At 48.8% G+C, this 17,841-nt stretch overlaps 1 protein-coding gene across 1 annotated transcript in view; it reads left to right on the top strand.

Annotated features, from left to right (window-relative positions):
* LOC144268890 (antigen WC1.1-like) overlaps positions 1-17,841 on the top strand; it is a 43,865-nt gene that overhangs the window by 13,468 nt on the left and 12,556 nt on the right. The window contains exons 3-6 of the mRNA XM_077824191.1: positions 7,855-8,174; positions 8,419-8,728; positions 14,835-15,152; positions 15,232-15,546. Of these exons, the coding sequence (XP_077680317.1) occupies positions 7,855-8,174; positions 8,419-8,728; positions 14,835-15,152; positions 15,232-15,546 (1,263 nt within the window). The remainder of the gene's footprint in view (positions 1-7,854; positions 8,175-8,418; positions 8,729-14,834; positions 15,153-15,231; positions 15,547-17,841) is intronic.

A 17,841-nucleotide genomic window follows, 5' to 3' on the forward strand; every position in this document is an offset into this window, starting at 1 on the left:
TTGAATGCAGACCAGGGTGGCAGGGGAAAGTAGAAGAGGATAAGGATGCAGGGGGAATATTCTGAGTCTGGAGGTTGGTGGATGGAGAGAAACTGGGACTGGGAGAGAAAGCGGGAGATAGGGACTGGCTGGGCAAGGAGCCTGGGACTGGGAGGAGGGGGCAAGAGACTAGGACTGGCTAGGCAGGGCAATTAGGACAGGGATTGGGTGGGGAGAGAGAATGTGACGTACTGAGCAAGGAGCTGTGGAGCTGGGGGAGACTGGGACTGACTGGGGGAGGAGTCTGGGACTGGGAACCAATGAGGAGGAACTGGAGGTGGGTGAGGAAACAGACCAGATGAGGAACCAGGGTGTCGGGGGAGTCTAAGACTAACTGGGTGACGAGACTGGAATAAGCAGCCAGAGTGGGCTGTGGGAGACTGAGAGCAGATCTACATGAACATTTAGTGCATGGCAAGCTGGGATGTAAATCTACCCTGCACTGTCCTGCCATGCACCGAGTGTCCATGTGGACGGTGTGGCTGCACACTGAGGCCTTGTCTACACTACTGCTTAAGTTGATGTAAGTTACATGGCTCAGGGATGTGAAAACAACCCCTTTCCCCCGAGCAATGTAACTTACAGGGACTGCTCGGAAGGGATGGGGCAGAAGGGGTTAGGCTTCGGGGAACAGGGGAAGACGGGTCTGTCACTACCAGAACACACACCACTCTAGAGCCTGGAATGGAACCAGGATCTCTGAGTTTTGCCATTCCCCTGCTGTCAGCAAATATCTGTCAAACTCTCCAAAAAACTTTTCTGATCCTCCTCTAGTGCTTGTCCACAAAGAGGATGACAACCTACTACTACTGTCAGTTACTCCACTAGCTCAAGTGGCAGTGGTTTCTGTGGTGGATCTAAAGGTTCCAACCCTGCTGATGACCCATGTGGGTGTCACAGGGTTGCCATCTTTCTCATGGCTGGTAACCGGATCCTTGAGGCTCTACCTCCTGCCCTGTCTCTTCGTCCCAAGGCAACGCCCTCTTCCCCCAAGGTCCCACTCCTGCTCCACCTCTTTCCTCAAGGCCCCGCCCCTTCTCTGCCTCTTCCCCTCAAGGCTCTGCCCTCATCGCTCACTCCCCCTCTCTCCTCGTCACTCGCTGGATCGTCTCAAGCAGCCGGCCTGCAGGTACGAAGCGGCCCTGGCTGAGCAGGGGCTGGCACGGATTAATGACCCTGGTTCCCCCCCCGCCCTCCCCCCCCCCATGGAAACCAGATTTTTGGTTCAGGTGTCATTTAGGTCCCTTTTCGACCGAACTTTCCAGTCGAAAACCAGGCACCTGGCAACCCTAAATGACACCCGGACACAGAAGCCAAAAAACGGACTGTCCGGGTAAAACTGAGACGGGTGGCATCCGGAGGGTGGCAGCATGATTCCGCATCTTGGAACTTCTGTTTTTTCAGTTTGCTTTTTTAAAAACCTAGGATAATTATGGACAAAACGTTACTTTTAAGGAACGTTAAGTTTGCAAAGTTGAGCTGTAAAAAATAACAAAATGGCAGAATTAAAGTTGTCTTTGTAACTTTATTTTGGCCCACTTGTACATCTGCGTTAAGATACCGTCTTTAATTACAGGATAAGAAGCTATTTTCTCCATGAGACCCCTGCCTCATTCAGTGCACAGGACGACAGCATGGGCATAGTTTGGGAGGGTGCAGGGGGGCATTGGCAGAGGAAAGGCATGGGGGGGCAGGCGGGGTCGGTGCAGGGAACGGGGGTGGAGGGGTGGAGCCACTTCTCCTGAGGCTGAGAGTAGCTGCTCCGGGTTGTCGCTCTGCAGCTGTGCACGGCTGCCTGGGTCCTAGTGCCTGCCCGTTTCCGGTAAAGCGGTGAGTGCCTGCAGGGGGCAGAGGACACTGGGAAAGGGGGAGGGGCACGGGGCAGCGGGCAGGTGAAGGGGGTGGGATGGGAAGAGAAGGAGAGAGAGGAATGGGAGCGGGGAGCGGGAGCCCAGCATGTGGCGTCCCCTCGGCAGCAGCAGCCCCAGCAGGGAGGCGGCTGCAACGGCCCTGGGAGGCCCCAGAGCAGCAACATCTCTGCAACAGCCGGTGCTGGAGTGGCCACAGCTCCCAAGCTCAGGTCGCTGCAGCAGAGAGCAGCAGCTGGGGCTCACCCATTGAGCCATCCTGCCCCGCCCCCAGCCCTGGCAGCCCAGAGACCACTGCAGGCTGGGGTGGGGGGAGGGAGAGTCAGTGAGCCAAGATAACTGGCTTCAGCATGCGTCTGTGTGTGTGTGTGTGTGTGTGTGTCTGTCCCCCCCAAATATAGCAGTCAAACTACGCCTGTGCTCGACAGGGCTCTGAATCAGGGTTGTTGTGGCGCGAAGGAGGCTGGTCTGTGTAGGACCCTGCCTCATTGGTTGCAGAAACTGCAGAGTGTGCTGTGTGTGAGGCAGGGGATTGCAGAAAGAGAAAGGAGGGTCTCTTGTTAAGGCAGCTGAATCCTGTCCTGGGGAACTGGATTCTCTCCCTGCCTCTGCCACAGAGATCCTATGTGATGCTTGGCAAGTCTCTGAAACCAAATATTTCACAGGTGGTCATTAATTGTGTGTTCCTCATTTTATGGGTGGCCCCTTGTAACCGTGGGGGTCTGGTTGCAGAAGTGCTGAGCATGTGCTGCTGTAAACTGAAGTCAGTAGGTCAGGGGTGAACAAACTATGGCCCATGGGCCTGATCCAGACCCTCAGGGCTTTGGATCCGGCCCGCGGGATTGCCCCCCATAGTGCCACAGGCCCCGCAGAAGCAGCCAGCACCACGTCCCTGGGACCCCGGGCTGGGGGGGTGGGTGGGCAGAGGGCTCTGTGTGTTGCCCTTGCCTCCAGGCACCACTCTGCGCCGCTCCCATTGGCCAGGAACGGGGAACCGCAGCCAATGGGAGCTTCGGGGGAGGTACCTGGGGGCGTGGCAATGGGAGCGCACGGAGCCCTGTCCACCCCCTCCCCCAGGGGCCGTGCAGGGATGTGGTTCCAGCTGCTTCCCAGAGCGGCGCAGCGTGGGGCCAGGGCAGACAGGCAGGGAGCCTTCCCTGGCCCCGGTGCGTGCCGCTGCCACCCCGGAGCTGCTATAGGTAAGCGGCGCCAGGCCGGAGCCCGATCCCCTCCTGCACCCCGCCCCCAAACTCCCTGCCTGCACCCCGCACCCCTCCTGCACCCCAACCCCCTTCCCTGAGCCCCCTCATACACCCGCACCCCTCCTCTGCCCTAATCCCTTGCCCTGAGCCCTTTCCTGCACACCGCACCCCCTCCCACACCCTACACTCCCTCCCGCACCCCAACCGCCTGCCCCAGCCTTGCATACAATTTCCCCACCCAGAGGTGGCCCTCGGCCCAAAAGGTTTGCCCACCCCTGCAGTAGGTGTTCTGCTCTGAACATACTAAGTGCTGTATAATGCTAAGGAATCTGAAAAATCAGGACCTGGGTGTCTCAAGTTGGGCACCCAAAATCAGTTGACACTTTTGATCATTTTGGCCATAGTGTCTCTGGGCTTCAGTTCCCCATGTGTAAAATGGAGATAACAACACTTCCCTGCCTCCCAGGGGTGTTGTGAAGAGAAATTTTTTAAAGTTTGTGAAGCTCTCAGCTACCATAGGAATGAGCACCACAGAAAAGCCTGTGAGGAAATGAACAATTCTGTTTTAGGAGTTCAGTTTGGATGATGTGCAGTACATAAGGGCTGGGGCCACACATTGCACAATGAGTATAAAAAGAACGATTGACCATCCACCCATTCAGTCAGCACCACGTGTCCTGTGCACCGAGTGAGGCAGGGGTCCTGGGGCAAAAATAGCATTTGATCGTGTAATTAAAGACAGTATCACAATGGAAATACAAAAGGGGCTAATTAAGGTTACAGAGGACAGCACGCGTCTGGTATTCTGAATGTTTGAGTGCTTGACTTCCTTTTAGATACATAGCTTTATAGATTTTAAGGGCAGAAGGAAGCATTAGATCATATAGTCTGGCCTCCTGGGTAACAGGCTACAGAATTTAATCCAGTTACTCGTGAACTGAACCCAATAATTTTTGTTTGGCTAAAGCACATCTTCCAGAAAGGCATCCAGTCTTCATCTAAATACTTCAGGAGTGAATAATCTTCTGTTTCCCTTTTTAGTTTGTTCCAATGGTTAATTGTCCTCGCTATGGAAAATGTATGGCTTACTTCTAATATGAATTTCTCTGGCTTTAACTTCCAGCCATATGTTCTTGTTTTGTCTTTCTCCACTAGAATAAGGAGGTCTCTACATACCAGTGTTTTGTCCCTGTGCAAGTACTTCTACACTAAAGTACTTATACAGTATAATCACATCATCTCTTGGTCTTCTTTATTAAAAATAAACAGACGGAGCTCCTGGAATCTCTCACTACAAGGCGTATTTTCAAGCCCTTAAATCATCTTTGTGGCTCTTCTCTGCACCCTTTCCATTTTTTTTAACATCCTTCTTAAAATGTGGACAACACACTGGATGCGGTATTGGTCTCACCATACTGTATACAGAGGTAAAATCATGTCCTTGGTCAGAAATTATCCAACAAAATAGAGCTTCATTGGAAAATGCTGGTTTGTTGAACTGGACATTTCCCATGAAAGTGAGTCGGGTGCAATGAACTTTCTCTAGACCACAGGCAGGGTTGTGGCAGAAACCTGCATGGTTAAGTGCCAGCTGGCTTGGGGAGCTCCAGCCAGCCCTGTCATGCAGACTGCCTTGGGGCCAGGTATTCCAGTCTTCTCAGGTCAGCTGCTCTGGGATAGCTGCACCATGTAGACTGCCCCAAGACCAGAGACCCTGGTCTTCTATCGTCTGCAGCTCCAGGGCAACCCTGCCATGGAAAAGGGAGTCCTGGCTTTAACCAGGGCTCAGCTCCCAGCTCCACAGCAGGGAATTTAGAAATCCTGGGATGGGATCCTGATTCCCAGGGTCTGCGGCTCTGGGGCAGCCCTGCGTTGCAGACTACACCAGACCGGGGACCCCAGAGCTTTGAGACTCCCAGGCCAGCTGCCTATTTGGGACCCCAGCTGGCCCAGGAGTCTGGAAGCCCAGGGGTCCCCAGTCCAAGGCAGTCTGCAATGCAAGAGAAATTGACATTTTTGTTTTTCTCTTAGCACTGTGAAACTGACAAGAATGTCAGTTCACTCAGCATCTGCTGGTGTCCCTGGGAGCAAATTTCATGTCGGACACACCATGTGTTGGTTTTTCCAGAAGAAAGTTTGGAGGGGATTTCTGGTTCACAGGAAGTTTTGAAATAGCAAAATTTCCTGTGAGCTGGAAATCCTGCATTTCAGCCAGCTCTTCTCACTGCTCCCCAGCTTAAACCTCCGAGGATCACTGTAGCCTTTTCACAGCATCACCCTGGGACCTCTAGTTCTGTTGCTTGTCCACTAGGACCCCTGCGAAGACCATGGGAAATATCTGTATGTTTACATATATTATGTGTACCTCTGTTTCTTTTATTGCTGTTTTGACATTTCCTACCAGGGTTCAAAGAGTAACTCCTTGCTTGGATCTCCCCACATGTCCCAGCAAGGCAGACAATGGTTGCAGAGAACCCAGTCACTGGTACTTAACTGACAATATGGGTGTCAAGGCCTTTGAACTTTTGCCTCTGACCAAGCTGGGCACAACCCCCCTAGCTTGGGAGAGGGGAGGGGCCCTTCAAGTGGGAAAGTTAAACAAAGAGCTTGGGACTTATAAAAAGGAGAGCCCTGATGAACAGAGAGGGAGAGGCAGGGTCTGCAGGGAAGGAGATTGAAACCCAGTCCCCAGAAGCAGGGGTACCTGGGATAGGTTGGGCCAGCCCAGGTTTTGAGGGAAATGCTGAGGATTACGTAAGACATATGCCCGTTGGCCTTTACTTGCCTGAACACTTCTCTCTCTGGTCACTGTGTTCCTATGGATACATAAATAATATCACTCTCCTGGGCCTGGAACTATTCAATATTTTCATTAAAGATTTGGATGATGGAGTAGAAAATAAACTCATAAGATGTGTGGATGACACAAACCTGGGAGGGGTCACAAGCTCTTTGGATGAGAGTATTAGAATTCATAATGACCTTGATACATTGGAGAATTGGCTTGAAATCAGTAAATTAAAATTCAGTAAAGACAAGTACAAAGTACTAGACTTAGGAAGGAAAAATCAAAAGCAAAAAATCCAAAATGGGGAATAACTGACTAAGCAGCAGTTCTGCAGAAAATGTTCTGGGGTTATACTGGATCACAGATTGAAATGGGTGATGCTGTTTTGAAAACAGGAAATGTCATTCTGCATTTTATTAATAGAATTGTCATATGTAAGACACAGGAGGTAATTGTCCTGCTGTACTCAGCACTGGTGAGGCCTCCGCTGGAGCAGTGTGTCCAGTTTTGGGCTCTCTCTCTACAATGGGTAGGTAGGACAAGAAGTAATCCACTTAGATTGCAGCAAGGGAGAGTCAGGTCAGATATTAGGAAAAACTTTCTAACTATAAGGATAGTTAAGTACTGGAACAAGGTACCAAGGGAGGTTGTGGAATCCCCGTTGTGACATTGCACTCCATATGTTTTATGGAAATATGCTTATGAGTGTGAATATGATGTAACTGGAATATGTTTTATGCAAAAGGTCTCATGTAATGTACCATAACAAAAGTTATAACCTACTGAATATATTCCTCCTATTTGTATGTATGTATCATTCTTGTATCTGAAGCTAGAAATATGAAGTATGACTCTGAGGTCCTATTGTAATAATGCAAAGTGTGGGCCATTTATGGTGGTTTAGAATCTTGATGGCTCCGATTGACTGGGACAATTGGTTGTAGATTGTTTATTTACCTGCAAGCCTTCCTGTGTACGTGTGGGCCAGCCTGTGGGTAATGAACAATGAGGTCTCATATGACATCCATCTTAAATCCATCTTAAATCTGGTACTGCTGCTGAGCAGTTTTTGGTTGAAGTCTGCAGCTTTTGGGGTGTGGTCCAGATCTGGGTCTGTGTTGCAGCAGGCTAGCATGTCTGGCTCAACAAGGCAGGGTTCTGGAGTCCCAAGCTGGCGGGGAAAATGGGCTCAGAGGTAATTTCAGAATGTGAGGTGACTGTCCCAAGGGGGTGTCTGTGACCGAACCCGTCACACACATCATTGGTGACTTTTAAGAACAAGTTAGACAAACATCTATCAGGGGTGGACTAGGTATACAAAACCTGTCTTGGTGTGAGGGGATGGACTAGATGACTTTGTGAGGTTCCTTCCAGTCCTACATTTCTATTTATTCCAAGATTTTATAAGATATTCAGGCCTGATGATTTTTTAAAAAAGTTTATCCCTACTAGATACTGTTTAACATCCTCCTTAGTTACCTACAGACTGCAGAGTGGTTCACCCTCTTCATATACTTTGAATACACATCCTGCTTCTATTCAAAACCGGAAATGTTTATTGAACACTTCTGTCTTATTTGCATCATTATAAACTATTTTACCATCTCCATTTGTAATGGGCTACACCTTTGTTAGGATTTGTTTGTTTGTTTGTCTTTACTCCTAATATACTGAAAAAAATGGTCATTATTGTTCCAAGCCCTGCCAACTGTGGAGTTTTTCCTGATAGCTTTAGCTTCCCTTATCGATTTTCTACATCTCAGAACTTCCAATGTATATCGATTGCTATTAAATTCCCCTCTCTCCATCTGCTGTACATTGTTTTTTTTTAAATGTCTAATTGCTGCCTGCACTGTCCCACTGCACCAGGATGGGCTTTTGGCCAAAGTTCTAAGGCAGTGGAACACCTAACTCCCTAAGGCTCCTTTGTAATTTTCATCCTTCATTGGCTTTCTAGGACACATTGAGCTCCAGCTGGTTGGAGGGAACAATGCCTGCTCAGGACGTGTGGAAGTAAGACATGGAGACACCTGGGCTACAATCTGTGATGCACGCTTTGATCTCAAAGCTGCCAGTGTTATCTGTAATGGACTAGAGTGTGGAACAGCTCTATCTATCCCAGGAAGAGCTCATTTCCAAGAAGGACATGGACCAATCTGGACTGAGGAATTCCAGTGTGTAGGGAATGAGTCACACCTCGTGTACTGTCCCAGGATATCACATGGGAGTCAGACGTGCTCACATGCAAATGATGCAAGTGTCATATGCTCACGTAAGAATTTGGCACAATGTCTCTAAAATCCCAGTCATGTGTATTCTAGAGTAGGGTGCAGCAAAAAAAATGATCTCACTCTGTAGGGAGCTGGGATAACAAAGCAGCTATCAGCTTCTAGTTAAACCTAAACAACTCGATATAACGGGAATGGGTTCAATCCCCCCAACTTTCCTTTTCTTTATTATTTAATATAAAATATCTTAAATGCTCCCTCTCTAAACCCCTTCTCCCTTCTCCCCTGGGCACACAGGGTTCCGGCTGGTGAACGGCAGCACAGCGTGCTCAGGGAGGGTGGAGATCCAGGTTCTTGGTGCCTGGGGAACCCTCTGTGACTCACGCTGGGATTTACCAGATGCCAACGTGCTCTGTCGTCAGCTGGACTGCGGCTTCGCTGTATCAAACCCAGGAGGAGGGTATTTTGGGAAGGGAACTGGCTCTGTCTGGACAGACACATTTCACTGCAAAGGGACTGAAACCCATTTGGGCCATTGCCCTGTTACTGCCCTGGGGGCCTCTCCGTGCTCACACGACAATGATGCCGGTGTGATTTGCTCAGGTAAGTGCAAGAGAGATGCTGGATTAAGGACACCTGCCCCTCAGTGTGTGATGCTGCCCCAGAGCAGGGGAACCTCAGGACACAGCAAGGGGAGGGGGAGCTAGATCCTAAAGCACAGAAAATAACAGTAAATGTATTAAAGATAACATGTAAGTCAATAATATCATCACAAAAGAACGGTTGTGACTGGGGAAAGCCCTGGATTCTCCAGTAAAAACATTAGCAACTCTGTCCTCACGCAGGGCAGCGGAGCAGGGGCAGCACTTTGTCCTTCGGGTTTCATCAATGTCACCGATTCATTGTCCCCAGCCTTCTCCAATAGTAATTAGAGGGGGAGCTGGTAGTGACTCCCAATATGGAGCTTGCTTCACACTTTCTATGATAAAATATTCTCGGCACCTTCCTTGATGGCTGGAGCCTTTGCAATTTGGGAAGGGGTCAGTGCTGGGGCCAGGGAGGTGCCTTCTCCTCCTGCAGTGAGATTCCTTCCAGGTTTGGCTGAATTATAAACTGCTGAATATCAGCATTTCCTTTCTCTCACGTGAGTTCCTGGGGGTATTTTTGGTAGCCCACCACAGAGAAAGTAGTGCTTTCACTCACTGAGGTTTTTTTTACTTTTTTCACACTTTTCCAATTGAAAAAACTCCAAAGATTTTTTCCCCTGCTTTCTTACTTTCTTACACATTTTTACCTTTTTCTAACTTTTTACAGTGGAAGAAAAGATGAGCAGCGGATTGGACTAGATGACCTCCTCAGGTCTCTTCCAGTCCTAATATTCTGATTGTGTGAAAAAATAGAAAGGGGGAGGAAGTGGCAAACCTGTACATCCAAAACCTGGAATGGAAAATTGAATGTTTCATTTACCAAAAGTTGAAATGAATCAATATTTTAGTTAGAGTCCAAACAAAAATTTTCATTCCATTTCCACATCCCAGTATCTCAGATCTGTTTAAAAATTGAAATACTGCACTCAAAATACTTCACAGGAAAAATTTTTGGTTGTTGACCCTCTCTAATATTTAGCTTTTATAAAAATAAATAAACAGCATTATTTAGTTCATTTAGTCAAAGCCAAAGGCACAAGAATTAGAAAATACCAGAATTAAGGTTATCTATATCATGTTAATTCAGTCCCCAACCCTCCCTTCTGCATATACATTATGATACAGTCTAATTGCATCAACATATTCTATTATTCTCACCTCCCCCAGGTCCTGCCTCCTTCAGTGCACAGGGAAGATGGTGCTCAGGGGATGGAGGAGCTGTAGAATATTTCTTTTTATCCTCCTCATTCAACCTGTGACCCAGGGCCTTATTCACTCTACAGACCGTACAAACACTGCACTGAATACAGAATTATTAATTTCTTCATTGGCTTTTCTATTATGCTCATTACAGTAGTGTGAGAATGCCCCACAAACATTAATGAATTTGTCTTCATAACACCCCAGGAGATAGCAGACTCTTACGAGGTCCATTTCAAAAGTGACTTAGGCACTTAGAAGCCCAAGAATAACATTTTCAAAAGGCCTAAGTGACTTAGAGACTTAAATCCTATTTTCTCTAGTAACATAGGAGCCCAAGAACCATACAGACTGCTCCCTCTTGCTGCCTAAGTCACTTCTGAAAATGGCACTTAAGCTCCTACATCATTTAGCTGCTTTTGAAAATTGTGCTTACAACGATTAAAGCCCAAATTCCCAACTCACGACTTATTTGGGGTGATTGGGCAGCAACCTGAGACCCTCAGGGCCTGATTCTCCAGAGTACTCACCATTTCTGCAGAGTTTTATGTGTTCAGAGTACTCTCCAGACATTAATAAAGCCTCACCAAACTCCAGGGAAGTAGGTGGGGAAGTATTATTATTAGCTCCTGTGGCAGGTTGGATCACGGAAACCCCTTGGGGGCTGCCACCTGATGTGCCAAGACTACTTCTGCCTCTGCTTTCCCTGCCAGCTTAGGACTCCAGCACCCTGTCTCGCTGAGCCAGACATGCCAGTCTGCTCCAGCACAGACCCAGCGTCTGAAACACGTGTCCCAAAGCTGCAGACTTAACTGAAAGCAATTTAAGAAGTGTTCTTGTCTTTAACACTCAGATGCCCAACTCCCAGTGGGGTCCAAACCCCAAATAAATCCGTTTTACCTTGTATAAAGCTTATACAGGGTAAACTCATAAATTGTCCGCCCCCATAACACTCAGAGAGAGAGAGATATGCACAGCTGTTTACCACACCCCTGGTATTAATACATACTCTGGGTTAATTAATAAGTAAAATGTGATTTTATTAAATTCAGAAAGTAGGATTTAAGTGGTTCCAAGTAGTAACAGACAGAACAAAGTGAATTACCAAGTAAAATAAAATAAAACACGCAAATCTAAGCCCAATACAGATAAAATCTCACCTTCAGAGATGTTTCAATAAGTTTCTTTCACAGACTGGATGCCTACCTAGTCTGGGCACAATCCTTTCCCTGGTACAGCCCTTGTTCCAGCTCAGGTGGTAGCGAGGGGATTTCTCGTGATGGCCGCCCCCTTTGTTCTGTTCCACTCACTTAGATATCTTTTGCATAAGGCGGGAATCCTTTGTTCCTCTCTGGGTTCCCACCCCTCCTTTTCAATGGAAAAGCACCAGGTTAAAGGTGGATTCGAGTTTAGGTGCCATGATCACATGTCACTGTAAGATTTCATTACCTGCTTGCCAGTATACAGGAAGATTTAGAAGTAAAACAGAGCCATCTACACTCGATTGTCCTGGTTAATGGGAGCCATTAAGATTCCAAACCACCATGAATGGCCCACACTGTGCTTAACTACAATAGGACCTCAGAGTTATATTTCATATTTCTAGTTTCAGATACACGAGTGATACATTTGTACAAATAGGATGACCACACTAAGTAGATTATAATCTTTGTAATGATACCTTACAAAAGACCTTTTGCATGAAGCATATTTCAGTTACATTATATTCACACTCATCAGCATACTTTCACAAAAGCATACAGAGTACAATGTCACAGCTCCATTTTACAAACGGTAAAACGGAGAGAGAAAAGCAAAGTGACTTGCCCAAGGCCACTGAGTGAGTCAGCAGCAGAGACAGGATAAAACTCAGTGTTTTGACTTGCAGCCCTGTGCTCATTTCACCCGACCTCGCTGCCTGACTGCAGAAGAGCAGAGCAGCCACATCTTGTCTTGAGCCTAGCGGCAGTTGTGAATACTCAGTACTTCTGCAAATCAGACCCCATAAAAACTGGCTTCAGAGACCTGCACAGTATCACCTGTGAAGTCTGCAGCAGAGGCAGGAACAGAACTGAGCTCGACTGAATGACGGTCAGTGCTAGAAACAAGAGCATCCTAGTTCTTCCTGCACTCCCCTCCTCGTTCTCCACAGGCCTTCCAGTTTCTAAAGTGAATGAGGCAGGGGTCATAGAAGCAACAGCCTAATGCTGCACAACCCCGATTTATCCATCCTGGGCACTGAAAGTGGCCAGGGCCCTGTGGGAAAATAATTGACGAGAAAATTAATTTTAATGGCCAGCCAACCTGATTCCCTTGTGGCTAAATGGAGCCCGTCTTATGGGTCTATAGATGCATAGAGTTTTAAGACCCAAACAGGCCGTTGTGATCATCTGCTTCTCCTCTCACCATGGGGACCCCTCCTGCTTAATGAAGTTTGAGCTCCCCTCTCTGCCCCGTCTTCTCATCCATGTACAGAGTCTCCATAGGGCTTCTTGCCTGTCTGGAACTGGGGTCCTTACAGAGAAACCTACTGCAGAAGCCCTGGATTTCAACCTTCTTTCTAATAATGGACACATAGCTTCCAGGACTGTCTCCCACAGAGCCCAGAGTCTCTGGTGCTGTTACACACCATGACTAAGCCTATGTGGCCCTGCCCAGAACTCTCAACAGACATCTACTCTCCTCTTTACAACTGATACCTTTGTACCTTGCGGGTAATTCACCTGGCAGTTCTCCTGCTTCTCACAGAGGCTGCTACCGGCATTCCTACCTGAATTCCCTGCAGCCCTGCCCTGCCTCTCCTAACTAGCTACCCAGCCCAGACCCTGGTTCTCGGAGGGAACTCCTCAGCAATTGCTGGAAGGAGAATTCCTTCTAAGGAAAAACACCTGGTCCCTTCCATACGAGCTCCATCTGCCGTGATCCCATCCGGCCTTCCTGCGGAGCTGTGGTACCCAGTTATATCCATGAGCCTCCTCGGAAAGCCCCAGATCTACTCTCTACCCTCACACTACACTAGCGGCATACCTAGGACAGGAAACTTGGGTGGGCCCCAGCTTTCCGGGGTGGGCAGTGACGGGAGGAGCAGAGGGAGGGGTGCAGGAGGAATCCGGTGCCCTGGGAAGGGGGCAGGAGGAAGGGGGGCTCTCCTCCCTCCTCCCCTTCCAGCCGAGCCTTACCGCTCAGCAGGCACCCAAAGCTGAGGCTGCCCGGGGCACACAGGCTGCGGGGCGTGCGTAGGGTAACCAGATAGGAAATGTGAAAAATTGGACAAGTGGTGGGAGGTAATAGGTGCCTATATAAGAAAAAGCCACGAATATCAGGACTGTCCCTATAAAATCGGGACATCTGGTCACCTAGGCGTGTATTTTGGGCAAAGTGGGGTCCCACTAGGGCTCAAGCTCTGCTCACCCTTCCCGACACTGGCTCAGTGTCCGTCAGCCCAGGCACATCCCTTTCCTGCCAGTGCCGGGAGCTGCTGCCCCGGTCTCCAGCCCCAGCACTAGCCCCACCCAGACCTGCCCTCATGAGGCACACCCCCTGTGGGGCTAGTGCTGGGGTCAGAGACCAGGGAAGCAGCTCATGGCGCTGGCAGGAGAAAGATGCGGCCAGACTGACGGACACTGAGCTGGGGGTAGGAGTCCCAGCCTGTGGATTCGGGGGCTCCAGCCCTGATTTGGGTGGGCCTGGATGATCACTGGGTGGGCCACAGCCCACCTGTGGCTACACCCCTGCACTACACTAGCTGCATGCAGGCAGTCTCCTGGTCCAGTCTTAGGGTGAACTCCTGGCTCCGTTGAAGTCAATGGAGGTTTTACCATTGCCTTCAGTGGGGCCAGGATTTCACTCTTAGCTTTGAAATGTTATTTGGCTACCAAGATCCTTGAGCTGGTTGGATCCAGTGCGCACACACTGCACCCGTCAGGTTGCCATACTAGTACATACTGTACCCGACACAGCCAGTGGGTGTGCCCTGCACTGACTCTGCTGTTGCCTTTTAACATTGTCAGTCTCTCCTGGCTGCACCTGGGTCTGAACTCGGGGAGTAATTCCTAACTTACCACCTTGTTATCAGAGTCTCTGATTCTGAGACACACGCAAAGACTGAGATTCACATCCCAAAGTAGTCACAATATTCACCAACAAAGCACGTCCCCTTCCCCACCCCACACACAACCTGCTTCTTGTGCTATGAATTGATCAGCAGGAATCTCATGTTGGACTCAGAGATGACACCACACTTCAGGGGACAGCTCCAGTCAGAACCACCAGTGCAGGGAACTATCTAACACTAGGAGCTCCTGCACTGGATCCACGTGAACCAAGAAAGTTGCCACCTACTGAGCAAAGATCAGGGGGAACTAAGGGAATTTACCAACAATAACCTGTTCCTGACCACCATAAACCCTGCTCTTCCATTGGCCAAACTTCCTGAAGGCAAACTTGGCTAAATCATTCACGACCCACCTGCTAAGTGCTTGTGCAGACACTGTTCACTGGCTTCCAGGCATTTAAGCCTGGATAAAGTGACTACAAACCTCAGCAGCCATTCCACCACCACACACAGAGACTATTTTCCCAATCAGTAATCAGCAGGAATTCCCTCGCTCACACATTTAGAGAGTCCGTTGGCAAGCCCTTGTGTCAAGCTCAGAGTTTTACAATCTTCATAGCACCTTCCACTTATAGATTCATAGGTATAAGTGTCTTCTGACAGAGATTGTTCCCTTTAACACTGTGACACACTCTGATCACTGGCTTATACCTTCTTTTTGAGAAATAGTCAACAATTTCATGTGCATTATTTCTAATGTATAAGACAGAGTGTTATTCAGTGTGTTTCCCATCTCTCCTGAGCCCAGGTCACTCTGAATCACTCAGACTCCTGAATGGAGAGAGCCGGTGTGACGGGAGAGTTGAGATTTCCCTCCGTGGTGTGTGGGGCAGAGTGCTGGATGACCAGTGGGACATGAACGATGCCAGCGTGGTGTGCAGGGACCTCCAGTGCGGAGTCGCTGAGAAAGCTTTTATCCCCCCGAAGTCTGAGAATGGAACGGGCCCTGTGGGGCTGAGAAGGGTCCAGTGTGCAGGAAATGAGACTCGTCTGACTCTCTGTGACATCTCCACGTCTGAGACAGCCCAGGCAGGAATTGCTGAGGATGTCGGTGTCCTTTGCTCAGGTGATTCATTTCCAAATCTCACAAACATTTTCTGTTCAGCAGGAAAATACATATTAACAGCTGGGATCTATCCCTGCAGGAAGCTGGCGGATCAGACTGGTGAATGGGACAGGTCGCTGTGCCGGGAGAGTGGAGATTTATTACAATGGCAGCTGGGGGACAGTCTGTGATGATTCCTGGGATCTGTCAGACTCCGATGTCGTTTGCAAACAACTGGGATGTGGACGCGCCATCAATGCAACTGTCTCTGCTCATTACGGGCAAGGATCCGGGCAGATCTGGCTGGATGATGTGAACTGCTCTGGGAAGGAATCCGATCTCTGGGCGTGTCCTTCCGGGGGCTGGGGCCAGCACAACTGCAGACACAAAGAGGATGCGGGAGTTCTCTGCTCAGGTCTGTTCTGGGAATGCTCACATGAGCCTGGTAACCAGGGGATTAAATGGAGGGGGCAGATGTTTAAGGAGATTGCTGAGAATGATACTCTCCCTGACTGTCTCTGCCTCCCTTTCCCTTGTGTAACTACCTACCAGGGTCACCATTAGAAAGTCCTCAGCTCCCATCCAGAGGTGTTGGAGATATTGAAAGATTTCCCTAATGCTAGAAGGCTGCATCTCAGGTATCTGAAGGGGATTGTATCATGGAAAGCAGTGACTGAAAAGGATGTAGGGTCCTAGTGGAGAAATAACTGAACATGAGCTCCCAGTGCCATGTGTGGCAAAACGGGCTAATGCGAACCTTGGATGTATAAACAGGGGAGTAGTGAGTAGGAGTAGGGACTAAATTTTACTGTTGTACCTGGTGCTGGTGAGACAGATACTGGAATACTGTGTCCAGTTCTGATGTCCACAAAAATTGGAGCAGAGAAGAGCCACAAAAGTGATCTGATGAATAAAAGCCTTACAGTGAGAGATTTCAGATGCTGAATCTGTTTAGCTTATCAAAATGACCAAGAGGTAACTTGATTACAGGGCATAAGTCCCTTCACAAGGAGAACATACCACTTCCTAAAGGGCTCTTTAATCTAATGCAGAAAGGCAGAACAAGAGTCAATGGCTAGAAGCTGAAACCAGACAAATTCAGATCAGAAATAAGGCCCAGGTTTTTAACAGGGCGGGTGATTAACCATCGGAACAAACTACCGGGGAAATGGTGCATTCTGCATCTCTTGAAGTCTTCCTGTCTAGACTGGATGCCTTTCTGGAAGTTATGCTTATATCAAACTCAAGTTATTAGGCTCTATGCAGCTGTTTTACAGAAGGTCAAATTATTTGATCTCATGATCCCTGTCACACTGTCTGGAGTGGCTCATGGCACTGAGTGCCCACCTCAGGGCAGATGGTGAGAAACAAGGCAATAACCCAAACTGCTGGTGTGTTCTATAAGTAGATTTCACCAAGTCTGTAACAGATGTGAACTCCTGGACCAATGTTCCCTCTAATTTTTACATCCATGTGCGGAATGAATTTTGTTCTGTGCACCAGTCTAGAGGTGATGTGTGGTGGGGTTGGGGCTGCGGGGTTCAGAATGTGGGAGGCAGCCCAGGGCTGGGGCAGAGGGTGGCTGTGCACGGGGTGAGAGCTCTGGCTGGGGGTGCGAGCTCTGGGGTGGGGCCAGGGATGAGGGGTTTGTAGTTCTGGCTGCCCTGGGGCTGCAGCAGGAAGAGAGGACTCCCCCAAGGCCTCTCTTGCTGCAGCAGCCTGGGGCCAGGGGAGAGGCACCTCTCCCCACTGCGGCAGCTCTGGGGCTGGGGAAGAGGTGCCTCTCCAGTCTAGGCCCCTGTGGCTGCGTGCCTATGTGGCCTTTGATAGCCTTCTGTGTGTCCACATGGCCACGCAGCTTAGAGGGAACTTAGTCCTGGGTCACTGTATCTATCTTACCATGGAGTCACAGACAGTCCCCTTAGACTCTCCAGTCTATTGTCACCCAAACAAACTGGACTTAGTGATAAGTGGTCATTTACACCAAAAATCACATCACATTCAGGTTTCTTCCAATCCCAAGAGACCAGCCACCTACTCAGTTCACTTGGTACCCTGGATCTAACACCAAAGACAATGTCTGTAGCCAATCCTGTAATAAAGTATGTACAGGTTTATTCACTAGGAAAAAGAAATAAAAGGGTTGTTTACACGGTTAAAGCAAGCAATCATCTACACACAAATGAGTTACCATTTATATCCTCGGAGTGACAGAGTTGTAGTGATCTGTCAAGTCCAAATGTCCTTCAGCGCTGACCCAGGGGTAACCCCTTGGGGTCTCGGGCTTCAGTTTGGTTTCTTTAGCCCTGTCACAGTTCAAACAGCCAAAAAGATGAAAACTCTTCCCATCTATTATTTTTATTTCCCTCTTCCAGCCTTCAAAGCCATGGGATAAGACCTTCTGCATGTACTACATGCAGGGGATGGGCGGCGGGGATCATTCCCGTGCCTGAGTTCACAAGTTCAGAGCAAACATTTTCAGTATAAAGCAAAACTTGCATATGTTCTTGTAGCATGGACCACAAACATTACAAGTGAGATTAGTGCCCACAGCAACTAACCAGCATTTCATAAAGTCTAAACACTCAATACATTCTTCCAAGACTAATACCTGTTTTCAGCAAAACTCACACACATGTGACCCTGCCTGGTCTCCAGCTACGAGATTGTAAGTTTTCAGCCAAGGCCTGCAGCCTGGGCAAGAGCTGGC

The sequence above is a fragment of the Eretmochelys imbricata genome, chromosome 1, assembly GCF_965152235.1.
Source record: "Eretmochelys imbricata isolate rEreImb1 chromosome 1, rEreImb1.hap1, whole genome shotgun sequence".
NCBI lineage: Eukaryota > Metazoa > Chordata > Testudines > Cheloniidae > Eretmochelys > Eretmochelys imbricata.